A 16838-nucleotide genomic window follows, 5' to 3' on the forward strand; every position below is an offset into this window, starting at 1 on the left:
CAGGCATTTCTGAGATCTGCTGGAAGTTTTCTGTAGATCCCAGAGGAGGGTCGAGGCAGTGTTGGAGGAGTTTCTGTGCTGGAGGAGGACAGTGGTGGCTGTTCAATGTTGGCTCACAGTATTCCCTGCACAGTGATGCTTCTACTGAACAGATGAGCAAGCTGGAGAAACAACATCGCTTTGCTGGGCTGGGAGCCTGGTCAGCCTTTGGGAAGATAAATTCTCCTCCCCACATCCACCTGTAGTTCTTGTCATTTCAAGCCATTTATTTTCAGCAAGAAGAGAGCACAACCCACCAAGGATCCAGTCCAGGCTTTACCCAATCCTCCTTCCATGAGGACAATGCAGGAGCCTTCAGTAGAGTCCAGCTTGACTTTAAGACCCTCCCCAAAGCAATCTTTGGCCAAGTGCAAAGTGCCCAAAAGGGCTGGCAGCTGCCTTGGTCCTCCTGCAAATGCTGCAGATGGGCTGTGGGCCATGGAGGGAGCTGTGACCACCCAGGGAGCACCTGAAGCCCTGGCCTGGGGTGAGAGATGGTTTCAATCCTTTAAATCTATCTGGCCATTTCCAGTGTTTTCATTCAAGGTGATAAAAAGCACAAAACTTTCAAGCCATGGGCAGTTAGTGACGCTGTTTGCAGTGACATGCACAAGCTGAAAGAGAAGCACGAGGGTTGTCCCTGAGCCCTATGAGACCCCCTGTGTGTACTCCCAGTGGCTTTTACACAGCTTGAGTGATGCTCGCTAGTTACTGAAGGAAAAAAGACGGTGAGCTCACTCCAAAACCCACAAGTCTTGCCAAGGCATCGTCCCTTGTAAGACCTATTAAAATAGCTCCTGGGCACTTGCCAAGCATACAAGCCCAGCTGGAACCGTCTGTTGAGTGACCCTGTTGCAAGGTCATCCCTTCTGGAGACTGAAAACAGACCCTCTTTGACCTACGAACGTGAAACATTTCTGCACAGGGTACTGGACCTTTGATAACTTTCTCCCTTCCTATTGTTGCTCCCAGCCACGTCCCTCTCAGATCCCCACCTCTCTTCCACAGCAAAGATCAAATGAAGGAAACCTTGGCATAGAGAGGAAGCCCAACCACCACCAGGTTTCCAGCTTTTCTGCACCGTGTTCACAGCCTTTAGGCTCCTGCTTTTCTTTTTATCCTAATTTCTTGATTCACATTTTTCCCACTTCTTTCCTCATCCTGTGGGGTTTATACCTTGAGCCCTTCTGCTCTCTCATGGCTCTTTGAGGAATTTGAGACCAATTCTGCATAGTGCAGAAAGGATGGCAAAATGGAAATATACGAGTGAGCAAATAAGCCTGGAAGGTCCTGGGAGGTGCTGAATGCCTGCAAATCCCATTCATTTCCCTAAGATAAACACCCTTACTTCCTTGCAGCATGGGATCATAACTAAGTGAGAAAAAACCCTAAATACTAACATTCAGAAGCATTTAACTACAATCTACTTGCTATTAAAGTTGCTTTACTTTTATAACTAATGCTTTACAAGTATATTGTTGGATTTTGTCATGGTTACACTAAAAAAAGAAGGGCACGTGCTGAATTCCTGTTGACATTTAAAGCAGCCCAGAGCCATAAAAACATATCAAACAAAACCACGGGCTCAGCAGCAGCCACCAAGCCCCACCTGCTCCCCAAGGGTTAGCAAACAAAATCTGCACTCCACTACTACTTCTGCAGCCCTGAGGAAGTCAGGTATCCTCAGCTCCTGGCTCTTCTACTCTCACTCAAGGAAGTCATTGAGGCCACCAGGAAGCCCACCATGGTGGAGGACAACCCTCAAGCACATACTTCCCCTTCGCATGTATTTCAGCATCTGCCGTCCTTAACAGAAATGCTTTCTTGGCTCAGGTTGATATCCCCTTGAAGTGCATTATCAATTATTGCCAGGTGAGAAGGCACACTGTCACGGGAGATAAAGGAGATGATCACACTGCACAACGCTGCAAAGATGTACATGAGAACTGATATTATCCTTTGGAGGAACCGTTTATAGAAGGAGGCTCTTTGCCTTTTAGGTCTTCCCAGCCATCAAGGGTAAGGAAGCAAAGCAGCTCATCTGGGAGGATTGTTTGCTGGACACCCAGCCCCACAACACTGCTCCGTCTGACCACAGCCCTGCAGTCAACGGCAGCGCTGGGGGAACAACCAGCTGCCTCCGACCTTCCTCTTGGGTTATACTTTCCAAATCTTAGAGAATCCAAATATTTTCCTTTTTTTTTTTTAACTTCCTATTGGAAAAGACTGGTTCTACCTCAGTCAGGATTTACTGGTCATAACGGCATTAAGAAGGCAGAGCTCTCTATATGTAATATCCTAGGAAAAGTACTGAAAAGAAATTCCCTCCTGCTTTGACTCATGTTCTTAACTAATATATTTTATAATTTTTAATACTGTTGTAAAGCCATCTCCTCACCTAAATCAGTAAAAGAAAAAAGGAACCCTCGTCGTGCTTGCAGCCACCTTCCCACAGCAGCATGCTCTGCCAGGGAGGAATGGGGTGATGCGGGGTCCAGCAGCATCTCCCACCGTGACATCTTCCCTGAGTCACCTGCAAGGCTGCTCACTCAGATGGAACAAGCTAACCCACAACCTCCCGCAGGAAACCTCAATCCAACTTCTCTCAAAAAAGATTTTAGAGATGCTGCACAATACAGCCCTTTTTTAGCTCTTCATGCCCTCGAACCATGCATTAACACAGCAGAGACTAAGCTGGATTGAGGGAATTTCAAATTGATGTATTGCACAATGCAGAAAGCTTTTGGAAAAAAAAGCCCTCCAAAAAAAAAAAAAAAATAGAAAGGAAAAACTCAACACAAAACTGGATTGTAAGCAGAAGATTTCATAAGGTCAGGGTGATCGTACAAAACCTCTCAATGGAAATGTTATTAATAATAACATCTTATCTCCTGACACACAGAAAGCACACTGATTAATAACAATACACTGATTAGTAACAAACTCCCAAATTCTAGAACATTATGGCTTAATCACATCATTTTTTTTTAGACTGAGGGAAAAAAGTGGTGGTCAGGGCAGAGAAAATTCTGTATTTTAAACTCACCCTGTTTAAAACATTCTGACTTTGCACCTCTACAGAGCCTCACCTGATGCTCACTAATAACTGCTGCATGCCGAGAGCATCATGAAATTGCAGAATGGCATCATAAGTATCTCGGAAAGAAATAAGAGCACGTCCACAAATTACGAAGACTTCTCAGGTGCACAAAAGAACACGCTTTCGAGACTGCATGTAGAAATTTTGACTCCGTGTATACAGATAGAGGTTTCTACTAGTGAACACCAAGCCAGAAAAAAAAAGTCTTTTTTAACTCAGGAGTATTAAGTCTTCCTTAAAATGTCCAAATCAAATTAAACCAAATGAGATATTTTTTGTGAGTTGTTTTTAAATCCAGTTCTTTCCAATATCCATTAAATCTTCTGAAAATTAAATGAATTTTATTTATAATGTAATGTGTGATTGTGGAGATCTGAAGAGAAACATGTGGTCCCAAAAGCACGTGTGTTTTCCTACCTGTACAAGTTGGTCTAATAAAAGATATTATCTCTCCCTGCAAACCCTACCTAGCTTCAGTTTTCCTGGCTGAATAAAGATAACAGAAAAAGGTTAATGATTAACCTTCACATTCTCTGTTTTGCCCCTTTATCAGGCTTTTCCTGGCTGCTAGCATTGCTGGCTGCAAACCATGGGCTGCAGGTCTGAGGGATGCACACACCCACCCGCGGGCAGTGCTGGGGACCTCAGTCCCAGCCTCCACCCTCCTCCTCCTGATACATCATCACCTTAGCCTCTGGACCTGAACACAGCCAGAACAAACCAAAACTCTTCCAAAAAGATCTCAGATAGCACTGGCAAGGTGAATTCTTTTGCAACAGTGGAAGGAAGCTCTGGGTAAGGAGTGGAGCGAAGCTGCAGTACCTCTGGCCACCCCACCTCGCCTCCCTGATCCTCTCAAGCCTTTTGGAGGCTGAAGCAAAGCCCTCCAGAGTTTTCTAGCCGGGCTGTTCTCGGGCCCTGGATGAGCACTACACACTAGGAAAGGGCAAGAACATACTTAACATTTTTTCTCATCGCTGACCCTAAAAATATTCTCCTCTGGAACTAATCCTGTGGATTAGTGATAATCCACAGCCATACATTTCATATCTTAAATTAAGACAACGGACCAAGCAACACCAACTGAGTATCACTAACTTTGACACCACAAGTACCTACTCCTCCTGACACCACATCTGCCGGTATGTGTGACAATCGCTCCGTTGAGGTTTCCACGCGGGTTTTACCTGTGTGCCCAGGGTGGACACAAGTCAAGGCTGGGTAAGACTCTCATCATTTTGCGAATGCTACCCTTGTAGCTGCTTCATTTCCACCTCTCCCACACCAGCTGGAGGGCACTCAGCCACACACAAGTGCCTTCTGGTTTATGGAAACCATGCTCAATGTCCAAATACTGCACAGTTCCTTGAAAAATAGAGCTTATAACCTCCTTAATTTATCATCAGTGTTTAAAATAGCATCACTAACCCTCGCAAGTAATGATAGATGAAAAATTTATCTTAAAATCGAGCTATTTAAGCTATGATAATGTAGAAAGAGACCTTTTCTAATCTGTCACATCTTTAAGCAAAAGAAATACACACTCCCTAGGTTTCGTAATAAAACAAAAATGAACATTGGCAGAGCAAGCAAAATCATCTACAAATACAAATCAACGTTTTTTCCTTGTGAGCCAGAGTAGCCCAAGGGATAACGGCATGATCATGCTTCTGATATATTTATACAGCATATTTTATCTTCATTAATCTAGATAATGCACTGGCACATTCTTATTTTTTGATTCCAAGAATTACAAGCTATTCCTGTGCTACAGCAGTTCAACAGCCACCTCTCCCCAACCACGTGGGGCTCCATGGAGGTCTCTGACCACCACTCCTGGAGCACCATGAGTATCTCCTTCCTACACTCCCACTCCTTGGGAAGAGGCTGTAGCGCTGCAGCCCCGGCTCATCCCAGCTGCAGGCTGCATCCCAGCAGCCCCCAGAGCTCACCACACTCACTTGGTCACAGAACGAGGCATGAAGGACCTCACTGAAGCATGAGGTAGCCCTAATATTGCCTTCCTTGGTTCTCATGCATGGCTTTTCTCATGGGGGCAACCTCAGCAATGCAACAAAAGGATGAGGATGCTGGAATAAAATGCTCATGCAAGGATTTGTATCTTCTTCCTGTTTGTTGTGAGCTGGTATTTTGGTCACTAATCTTCATATTTAAAGGTGTCTTATTTTCTTGTGCACCTAAATGATAGCTACACTGCAACTCCTGCATCTTCTGGGAGGTGTTTCCTACAGATATCCTTAGCACATTAAGCGATGAATAAAATCCAAAGCTGTAGAGAAACCGACTGCTCTTGAAACCATATTAAACTATAATGGGCTGAAAATGTCTTCATTTTTATGCGTCTTCACTATCACAGAGGAGAAAGTCAACGTTGATATAAGTACGCACAGGCGATGAGTTTATCTAATAAAGTATACTAAAGATAGTGAAAAATATTTCAAATTTGCCTACAGTTATAAAACAGTAAATTACACTGAACACCACCACTGCAGTAAGCCATTTTCCTCTAATGGTTTTCTGTGGTTTATTGGTTCCATAAAACCCATCACCTATCAACCTAAAAGCTCTAGTTATATATCCTACAGATATTCTCAATTAATCCTTTTTTTACATTTTACAATTGTGCCACAAACCCACCGGAAGAGCAAGATATGACAAAATGAACCAACGACATTTCAATTCTTTTTTGGGAAGGGCGTAGGGAAGTTGGTGGAAACAGAGAGCCCTGCACTAAAGTTTCAGAAGGCTGACAAAGTTTCTTGCCTTGAAGTAGAAAGCAGTTGGCAAAGATGGATGCAGATGTACCTGAACAGGCTGGATTGATGGTATGAGGTTTAACAAGGCCAAGGGCAGAGTCTTGCACTTGAGACACAACTACCCCATGCAGCACTACAGGCTTAGGGAAGAGTGGCTAGAAAGCTGCCTGGCAAAGAAGGATCTGGGGGTATTGGTTGACAGCCAGCTGATTACGAGCCAGCAGTGTGCCCAGGTAGCCAAGAAGGCCAACAGCTTCTTGGCTTGTATCAGAAACAGCATGGCCAGCAGGACCAGGGAAGTGATTGTGCCGCTGTACTTGGCCCTGGTGAGGCTGCACCTTGAATACTGTATTCAGTTTGGGACCCCTCATTACAAGAGGACATTGAGGGGTTGGAGTGTGTCCGGAGAAGGGCAACAAAGCTAGTGAAAGGGCTGGAGAACAAGTCTGATGAGAGGCAGATGAAGGCCCTGGGGTTTAGCCTGGAAAAAAAGAAGGCTGGGGGAGACCTTATCACTGTCTACAACTCCCTGAACAGAGACTGGAGTGATGTAGGTGCTGGTCTCTTCTCCCAAGTGACAGGTGATAGGACCAGAGGGAATGGCCTCAAGTTGCACCGGGGAGGTTCAGATTAGATATCAAGAAAAATTTCTTCATTGAAAGGGTTATCAGGCAGTGGAAGAGGCTGCCCAGGGAGGTGGTTGAATCCCCATCTCCGGAGGTATTTAAAAGATGGGTAGAAGAGGTGTCAGGGACATGATTTAGTAGTGGATGGGTACATTTGGACTTGATCTCAAAGGTATTTTTCAACCAAACGATTCTATGAATCTATACTTCTATGTACAAAGTTATACACTTCATTACATCATACAGATTACAAAACATACCAAATGAACTGAGTGGGCTAAGAAAACTTCCTAGAATCTTGAAAAACATGACTCCTGCAGCAACAGCGATCTTATTTAGTGCCTGTGTCCCAAACCCCCCATCCAGTAGCTGCCACTGACACAAAACCATTCTGCTGGCTGTAATCAAGAGGTATGGACCACATGGCAAAGAGGTGAACTAAGACATAGTACTTATCATGAAATCCAGCTAAACGAGCATTTTACACTTTCACACACAAATATGTCTGTGTTTTTGTGGTTCGTTCCACAAATACCGAAGAGGTAAACTGTACAGTACTCAGCATAATATATTTCTCTAATTAATACCTTTGATAGTACAAGAAAACCCCAGTATTGTGAAAAAATGTAACACACAGCCAGCTGACTTCCTTAAGAACACTTAAGAATGCAGAGGTGGCTTTGTAATTACCTCCAAATCTCTTTCCATTCAGTGGCATCACTTTCAGCAGAGTTTTCCCAACTCTCTCCCTGGTTCTCAGCCCAAACCGGTCACCTTTCTTGACCTGTTGTCCTCTCTTTGTAATCAGGCAAATTCTGTGCCCTGTTTTTTCCCTGATACCCTCCTTCTATCAGAAGGAAAGAAGTGATTCTTCTGCAGAAACTTGTTAGAAATTGCTCTCAACAGAGGAATCACCTAAAAGAATCTCAGTCACCAGGTCTGGGAAGGGTCCTGTGAGTTTTCTAAAACAAGCTATTTTGTTGCTCCTCAGAATAGGCAGACCTTGAGAGGTGCATTTAAGCAGATCCCTCTCAACACCTTATTCAAGGTCCAGCCAACTGACGTTGATGGGTTTTGAGAATTTTTTTTCTTTTTTTTGCTTTGTATGTAATGCATACAATGTATGTATGTCACAATTCTTGAAGGTCTTCTCCTCAGAGTCTCATCAAATGAGCACGATGGATCTTCTGTACCAAACGCAGCCATGCTGCTGTGCTCTCCAGCCCAGGAAGGGTTGGAGAGGATGTTGCCAAAACACCCGCAACAAAAATGCATCTCACTCTCTTCTTCCTCCATACTTCACAATCAGCTGGTGAATCATGCTTGCTGCCAGCAATAGGTACAAAGCGTACACAAGGACTCCTCCCTGGCATGTGCCTGGATTCGAGCGCTCGGCCAACTTGAGACTGCTTCGCTCTTTCTGTGCCTGTCAGGCACATAAAGAAAAAATCGGTTCTACTTCCTTGCGATTCACGTGAGGAGTGCCTGGAGTCAATGGGTTCAGTGTGGGGATCATTCAAGCCAGCTGCGGGCAGTGAAAAGAATCCATTCTTCATTCCTGCGTCCAGGCTTGCTAGAAAGTAGGGAGCAAATGTTCCACCCAGAATAGTTTTGGTCTGAGCACAAAAGAAGCTATTGGCAACAACAACATCGTTGAAAGACAGAAGATTTTAGCATCAGGCTCACATGCCTTGCAAACGTATTTTGTATCCTCTACCCCAAACTGTATTTCTTTCTGCCTGCAACAGACTACATGCATTAACCAGCTCTGGCAGATTGCTGACTGTCTTTATTTTGGCTAGTACAGAGCTCCCTTCCATATGGGATCTATCTAGGATGGAAAGCAGATCTAGTGGGATGGAGAGCCCAATGCCAGCTGAGCACCAGACCACCACAGCCCTCCCACAGTGAAGCCAAGTCGTGCAGTAAGCCTTGGCAAAGGGTGCAACTTGAGGCAGCTCCTTGGCTGCTCACCTTTCTCTGGAACAGCGCAGCCAGGCAGGGGTGTGGGTGCAATTCCCCCATGCTGGCCGTGCAGTTTACCACCTACACGATGAATGCATCTGCTGGGTGTGCCCTCCTGCTCCAGCTTCCCGGTCCACTCTGGACCGACACTACAGAGCAGGCTCTGGGAAAATCCTTTTCTGCGTTGTCATACCCATCACTGTCCCCCCAGTTTTACTGCAAGAATGCTCCACGAGCATCACAACAAATGCTGTTGTAAACTGCCACAGAGACCAGGTGTGAACGACTAGGTCTTTGTGGTTTATTTTTAACCTACAATGAACCTGGAAAGCAGGAGGTGCTGCTGTTGCTAGGGTCGCAAAGGTAGAGTAGCAGACACGAAGAATTCCCTTTGGGTGAGCAACCAGGCCTGATCTGAGTGTTTCCTCTGGGTTGACTGGCAAGAGCAATTAATCCTGACACGGTGCATATGTTCCGGACTTTGTGTACTTCAGAAATGAAATGAGAAAAAAAAGTTATTGTGATTCACTGTGAAATATCAAAAGCACTGAACTGTTATGCATTAACATGGCATTGTCTTCAGGACTCTCACCCAACTCAAGGCTGACAAGAGGAGATGGCACACAGACATTCATTAAAGCACATATTCTTTCCTCACACACCCAGGTACTTTTTGCGTGGCACAATAATGCATGTGAATATGTCTCCATCTACTTCCTATGGTTATCAGTGCAGCAAAAATAAGGACAATGTCCATTAAAAAAAAAGATACAAGAGAGGATAATGACCAAGATAAAAAAGATTTGCATTTATAAATATGTCACAATATGAAGGAAATGATAAACCCCTGCAAGCTGAGTTTCTAATTTGGTTTTAATCTCACTGGGTGTAGCTGTGCCAACGTTGGCTGCCTCTCTGTCTCCTTTCCACTGGTCAGGACAAGCCTTTTCCCAAAGCACAACAGCTGGCGAGAGTAACCCTCCACCTCCTCTTTCTCACTACAGCTTTCCCCTAGAGCATGATGACTTTTAAATCCTTTCAGGCTCAAAGCCCAGTAAGCAGTAAAGCCCAGCACAAAGTCATATTTATTTTTCATAACTATTTATTTCACATATAAGAGCCCAACAGAAAAATAACCTCAGCAGTATTTGTCATAGCCAGAGGTGGATTTGAAGCTCTTACGAAGTGAATACGCTGCACAGAGTGCTGCTTGGTGCAGTACGCCTGTTTCTTAATGGAGTTAAAGGAAGAAGCTGCCTTAAGCCAAAGGTCCAATCTTCCTTCAACTATAGTAAGGAGTGACTTAAATTCTTCTGGGGAGCTGAAAACTTTGGTATTGACGAAGAACTCAAATGAACAGCCACAATGGCTGCAGAGTGGTTTCCTTAATTAGAAAGTTGGCTGCATTCAGAAGGAGGAGGAAAACAATGCTACAGAAGGTCAAGGCAAAGAGCAAGTAAAAACAGTAGCACATGCAGCTCTGGAGGAAACAGAAACCAGCTCTATCAGCCCCTCAGATCCTCCAAACCCACTTGCAATTATTAGGCTGAAAATCAAGCATTGTCCCGCTGCTGAATCAGAGCAGTACAAGCTTGTGAATGTGACTTGGCCTTAATTAATACATTTTGACAAGGCTCAAAATAGTCCCCAGGCGATGTAAGTCACTGTAAAACATCAGGGAACTGACAGTATTTGACCACAACACATCAAGTACAGAACTGTCTAGTTTTGACGAGCTGTCACTCTATCCCCCAGACATCCCTATTACAGCTAAGCATTTCATGTCATGGGCTGCGACCACACAGCGTGGTCCACAGCACTACTGCCATGTTCTCAGATCATCAGTCATCCCAACTTCCACAGTGCCCAAGAATCCCTGTCGGTAACAGTGACATTGGTTGTCTTCTCAGCCCTCTGTCCTGCTCTGGCACTTGGCGATGGGCAACAGGAGAGCACAGAGACACCTGGCCTGTGCGACCAACTCTGAGGAAGCCTGAGAAACCCACACCTTGGTGCTCACTTGCTGGCCAGGTTTGCCCAGCTGTCCTCATGGTGTGCTGCTGCAGGAGAACTAGAGCCATGTAAAAAACAGAAAACACTAACCAGGAAGATTGTGTGCTTTTTTTAAAACAGCAGACCAGATCCCACCCAAAAGCACAATAAACTCTCTAAGAAGAGATATTTCAGCCTGTGCAAGTCTCTCAAGCCAGTGCAGGGCACAACTCAACAGAGATGCGTAACTGTACAGAGAAGCGTAGAAAACCACAGGCAGAGAAACTGTAGCTTTCCCCTGTGCTGGTCGCATGGAGATCTGCCAATGCAACCAGCACCTGACACCTGCAATCGGAAAGAAGCTGATACCTGTCGTGCTGAGACAATTGAGCATCCCACTATGGAAATGCAAATGGCTGGTGCCAAAAAAGTGCTCCTGGGGAAGAGGCAGCTGTGCCGTGCATCTCGGGAAACCAGAAAGGCAAAAGGAGAAAACACTTCTTGGCTGCAGCAGAAAACCAACACACTGATGCTTCTCCTAAGCACAAGACTCCGGCCAAGGAGAAACATGGGTCATGGAACATTTCCAAGGGTGCACTTGAGATGCTCTTACTGTAATTGAACATGAAGCTGTGGCCTCTCAGGGCTACGCATGCCCCTCGCCATGGCGAGCTGCCACCCTGTGTGACTGAGCATGGGATGTTTCTGTTCTTCTGCTTCAAACCAGTGCCAGAATGAAATGAAACACGGGTGTCTGACATGAGGGAGGCCAAGGAGTATGGCTGCAGTCTGCGGATGAGAGAGTGGGGAACGATGGAAGCAGGAAGGCTGAGTTTTCAGAGTATAGATCTGAAATGAAAATCTCAAGCAGACACCTTGATGATCCACTTCCATATAGGAGATGTAGAATAATCATCCCAAACTGGACAGGGAGAGGTACAGCTCCTCAGAGGGTCTCTGCCCCAAATACCTCTGCCACAGGCATATGGCCATCACCTCAGAGGAATGGCAAAATTACCTTACATCCGACACCCAGGAGCTCCACGTGGCTTGATACAAAGCAGCAAAGTACAGGTTACATACACTGTTTACCAGAAAATTAATCTTAAATGACATGGAGTGAGATCTTGAATCTGGGAATCAATTTTTTTAAAAACAATTCTAACTTGCTACTTTGCCAAATTCTGATTGCAAATCATTGCTCAGACCCCAAGGGCTCACGACCCACTTACCAAACATGGCACCGCTGTATTTGGGTGGACTCGAGTCAGAGTATTTCTAACACCATGAAGGGTAGAAGCTAGAGGCGAACAAACAAAGCATGTAACTATGCCAACTTGAGAGGAGGAGCGTAGAAAAAATTTGAAAGACAAACATTTTGTGAATGTAACCAGCAGCATTATTCCCAAGCATGGAATACTTTCCTAGAAACTGGCTACCTTTAGGGCACCGTCTGTTCTGCTGCAGTATTTTTCTTGGCTTACTGTTGCTGATTATGGCATTTTCCCCTTTCTTCCGCTCTCCTATTTTCTTCCTTCCTCTCCCGCTTCTCCAGATGTGTTTGCACCAAAGGAAAGCTGTCCCCCTTGACTCTGTGGGGCAGCTGCCAGCCTTGCCTACACTCAGCAGTTTTTGCAGCCTGGCTGCTGCCTGGGCTGTCCGGCATTTCTTAGTACGTACTTCTTGTTCAGTACTGCAGTGCTTTGGCTATGTGCCTTATGAACGGATTAACAAACAAACAGGTATGAGGCATATTAACTCAGCGTGCCTAATAACTTCCCAGAGTGGGAGTAGAAGAAATTGGAGATCCCCCAGGAAGCTGTCCCAGTATGCAGAGTACAGACAGATTTGCCACATTACAGGGGACATCATGGAGAGGATTCATGTACTCTTGGCACTTGGTGCAAGCAATCCACGACCATGACACCACCACAAGCACAACAGGAATTGCATTGCAAACTGCTTATCTTCTCCACTTCAGCTGCTGCTCTGGAGCCTAAGGGTTCTAGGAAGAGTGTGAGAGGCTTTTTGGAAGGAGTTAAAGCAGCACTCTTCCTCACTGGCATCTGATGCCTCTTCCTTCCTGGAGCAAAAGCAGCTTGGGGTCCCCCTGGGAGAATGGAGGAGCATCTCCTTTGGCTTTCACTAAGTGCTCTGCAACTCGCTGTACCGTAAACTGGTTGCATAACATAAATCTGAACTGTGGAACAACCTCTCGAGCGCCAAGCCTTGTAGGAGCCAATGTTGTTTCTCCCAATCCTTCTGTGAGATCTGCTTTCCATATGTCTCTGCCGATGTGCCTGCCTTCTCCGCGACTGCGAAAGACCAGCCTCCTTCACTGCTGATCCTACCCCTCTCCCTGCCTCAGCTCGCCTGGTGGCTGCACACGAACACACATGGATGGGTATCAAATCCAGTGCACTTTTCTCAGCACCACTCCCCTCTCCCTTAGCCACTACTGCTAAGGACATAACATCGTGGCTATGAGTTGTCTCCATCCTCTGCTTAAGCAGTGGTATCACTGTATTGTGAACACAACCCACAGCAGGATAGGACCTTCCTTTGCATTTCCCAGGACAAAAGCTCATCTACTATCATGAAACAACTACCAAGAGAGAAAAATTCTGTTTCAGAACTAAGTACAAGTAAAATATGCTACCAACTTCCTAAACTCCCTTTTTTCCGTGTGCCACCTTAGAAGAATAAGACAGTCAAATGGATCTGCTCTGGATTTCTCTCACAGCTGCAAATTCCTCACAAGGTCCTTTTTACTTAACAAGGTACCCCGAGAACTACCTTCCCTCTGACAAATACCACTGTTTACAGTCTGAAACTTTGTAATTTTGAGACATGACCAAATAAATTATCTTCACACACTTCTGTCCTGTCAGTATTGCATGACTGCCATTTCTTTTTCTCCTCCTCAACGACTGCTGCCACAACTCACATTATCATTACCTTTATGAGTGACCTCTTTTGCTTTATTGTATCCCACAGTGTCACTAATCTTAAAATTATCCCAAAATATAGACAAACAGATACTCCAGTCTGATGTCTTCTGCCACTTCTGAGGATCTTCAAACCCCTCTCTAGAACAGCCAGCTCTGCCTTTCCCACGGACATGGTCCCTTCCTTGTCGAGGGAAGAGTCACTGGATCCCTGCCCTCTATTCAAGTTTTTGCAGTGGAGCAGCAAAGCAAGATCCTTCTACGTCTCCTGCACAGCAGGTCTTACACATCCAGCTCTGCTGCACTGCCATTATATCATGTCCCACATCCTGCTGCCACAACACATCCCATCCCCTCCCCTGGGATCCTTTTCTCTGGGGCAGTTTAGCCCACTCTGGGACCTCCCACAACTCTCCCATGACTTCCCCTTTGCTTCCAATGAGAAATGCCCTCCTGCTGCATCCTCAGAGATTAAAAACCCTTGGGTTTTTTTTTTTTTTCCTTTCTGCTTTAATCACCTCTAAATCCAAAACACCTTTTCTTTTTTTTCCAGGAGATTTGGGTGGTCTTTCCAGACACCTTCCAGCCCTATGTACGCTTTCAGATTTCCATGCTAATGCTTCAGACTTCAGACAGAAGTCAATTGAGCTCAGTTTTTGCTCTTAGCACAGCATGTATGGCAACCCAGATATTTAGAATGGTCAAAAAGCCACAATAGTTTACCAATTACTTTTGTACAGCACCCTCTCTAGAGCAGAACACAGTAGGTCTGTATCTATGAATAATTCTCATCTTTGGAGGGTATTTTTCCTGGAGAGCATTGAAACAAGCTAGTCAGACTGCCTTATCTGTTCATTAATAGGAGCAAAGGGCAGCCTGACACACTGCAGATAGGCTGAATAAACCAAAAATGTGCTATGTGCTATGTTGCCTAATCAGAACAGGAATATTACCATTTAACATAAAACTGAAATATAAGAAATGAAGAAAATAAAAAAGATTGAACCATGTGCACAGCTAAACCACTTTTAAATGGCAAACGTTCAAGCAGAACAACAGTTCTTCAAGCACAGCCAGTACTGCACCCCAAAGTCAGGCTGACCGCGCAAAACTGACTGAAGAGTAAACAGTCCACATCAGTGCTGGATGGTACTATGTTTAAAAGCATTCTGAGCTTTAATAATCCAACAGAATTTAATTTGCTGAATTAAGAAAGATGTATTGGTTTTTTTTTCCAAAGAAGGATATAGATGGATACCCTACCTATGTAAGATACACCCCAGACTGGAGCATTTGTTAAGTGGGGGTACACACATGCACAAGGATACACGTATGTGCACCCACACCCACGGACACCACCCTCCTACACCCACAACATTCTCTGGATCAGGCCCAAAACTCACACAAACTGAGATCAAGCAAGAAGTCCTCTAACCAATTTGACACACAACATTTAAAACTGAGCAATACTCACGATATTCATTTTACCCGTAAGATCCCTATTAGAATTTTGGTTTGAAAATTTTATATTGCAAACTTGCAAGTGTTGGGTGGAATTCCTTTTCATGCCTCGCTTCAGACTGTTAATAACAGCTCCAGTGCTAATGCCCTGACTCCTGAACACACTGAGGGAAAAAGGCGCTTCATGAAATATTGATACACACTTGAAAATTTGACAATTATCTCCAGAGCTCCTTGGTAAAATCTGAAAGCAAATAAATAGCAAACATTTCCTGTACTCATTATAATACCAAAAAAAAACAGAGAAAGAAACCTACTCATTATCCGTTTGACAAATATAACCTATTATTTTTAATAACGCACAGGCATTCAATGCATGAAATTTACAGCTTCTCTTGCTTAAAGAATCCATTGGTTTTGTAAGATATAATTTTCGGAAATGCAGTAAAATTAAGTTATGTGGAGCTGGTGACTTTTGCAGGAGAGGGCAAAATAATTCTTCTATTGGAATCAATGGCAAAACTACCATTTTTCAGATGGAAGCACAACTTCACTCACTGTATGATTTTGGAAGCTACTTGTCCAGAAATAAATTCTCCAAAAATCAGAAATAGTAATTTCACTGGCCTTTCTCATGCAAGCTTGAGGAAGTGAAAACTGGAGTAAAAAAGAGCTGATGAGCCAGAGCATGGGGCTCTAGTTCACACAATGCACCCCTGCATCTTGCTCATCATAGCCAGCAAGATGACACACAGGCTCTCCCTATGGGCAGAGCAGCACAGCAAATGCCACACTGCTGCTCGGAAAGATGTGCTTTTAGGGTGACTGGCACGTATAGAGAACATCTTCCCCTTCTGAATAAATAAGGGGAAAACTTTCAATGCAGAGCATGACAGGTTGCTCAGCATTGCATTACAGTGCAATCATCAGCGATTCTGCTTTCTGGACCTTTTAGTCCTGGCTGCAGATAAAACAGAACCATAGCAGCTGCAAACATGAATGAAATGGAAATTTAAGATTCTTAATCTGGCAAATGTTTCAGCTGGTAAGATAACAACGTCCGCTCTTACGCAGGTCCGCTCAACATGAGCAAGAATTCAAAGACAGGGAAAGCTTGAGATCAACAGGAACTGGAACTGCTGGCCAGGTGGGATAACTAAAGCTGCATCACAGCTTCCCTGATTACTTCAGTGTCCCAACAGGATGGCCCAGATACTGATACTCTCTGCTGTCCACTCTGAACAGTCTCTTTCACCTCTCCCAGTACGTACTAATCAAGATTCCTTTCATCAACAAAGCAAAATATATGCACTTACATGAACTGTATTGAATATTCATTTAAAACTTTATAATAAAACATTTAAAGGGAAGCAGAGAAGACAACAAATGACTGCGTGTGACATTTCTGTTCCTGTTTGATTTCACTGTGGGTAACAGTGACAGCCTCCAACGAGAGACTGGACCAACACAGGAAAAGGCTGATAATCTAGAGAGTCAGTAAAGGAGTGCGTAGGAGGCAGCTTGAAAGCGCTCAGGGATTTGCAGTGTTAGAACAAGTGTCAGGAAACGTGTCAAGGTTAAGAAGACCAGCTAGGAAGCCTAGGGGGGACTGCCAGGTTCTTGCTTCCCACCACCTACGACATCTGATGCGGCTCCTTGGCCTGGAGGTAACCCATGTGCAGATACCACCTTCACACCTGGGAAACACATGCCAAGTGTTTAATTGGACCTCAGTTCTGATTCTCTTTTCTGACTTTTTTTTTCTGAAGGTTCGTCCTAAATCACTGTGTATCGTTGTGCTTGCTGTCTAAGCAAAGTCCCGTCTGCTTATTTACTTGCCAAGTCAGTACAACAACCTAGGAAATAATAAATTGCTTGATAACCAAAACAAGTCACTTTTGGCAAACAATGAAGACTCTGCAGAAGTACA

At 44.6% G+C, this 16838-nt stretch overlaps 1 protein-coding gene across 5 annotated transcripts in view; it reads right to left on the reverse strand.

Annotated features, from left to right (window-relative positions):
• Positions 1 to 16838, reverse strand: part of CTBP2 (C-terminal binding protein 2) — a 142834-nt gene that overhangs the window by 21691 nt on the left and 104305 nt on the right. Inside the window, exon 1 of one of the 5 annotated variants that reach the window (XM_054070918.1) lies at positions 11732 to 11753. The exons of the other annotated variants lie outside the window; for them this stretch is intronic. Within the exon in view, the coding sequence (XP_053926893.1) occupies positions 11732 to 11738 (7 nt within the window). The 5' untranslated portion in view covers positions 11739 to 11753. Of the gene's footprint in view, positions 1 to 11731; positions 11754 to 16838 lie in introns of those variants that run through there. 5 annotated transcript variants of the gene reach the window in all.

Source organism: Cuculus canorus, chromosome 7 (assembly GCF_017976375.1).
Source record: "Cuculus canorus isolate bCucCan1 chromosome 7, bCucCan1.pri, whole genome shotgun sequence".
Classification (NCBI taxonomy): Eukaryota; Metazoa; Chordata; class Aves; order Cuculiformes; family Cuculidae; genus Cuculus; species Cuculus canorus.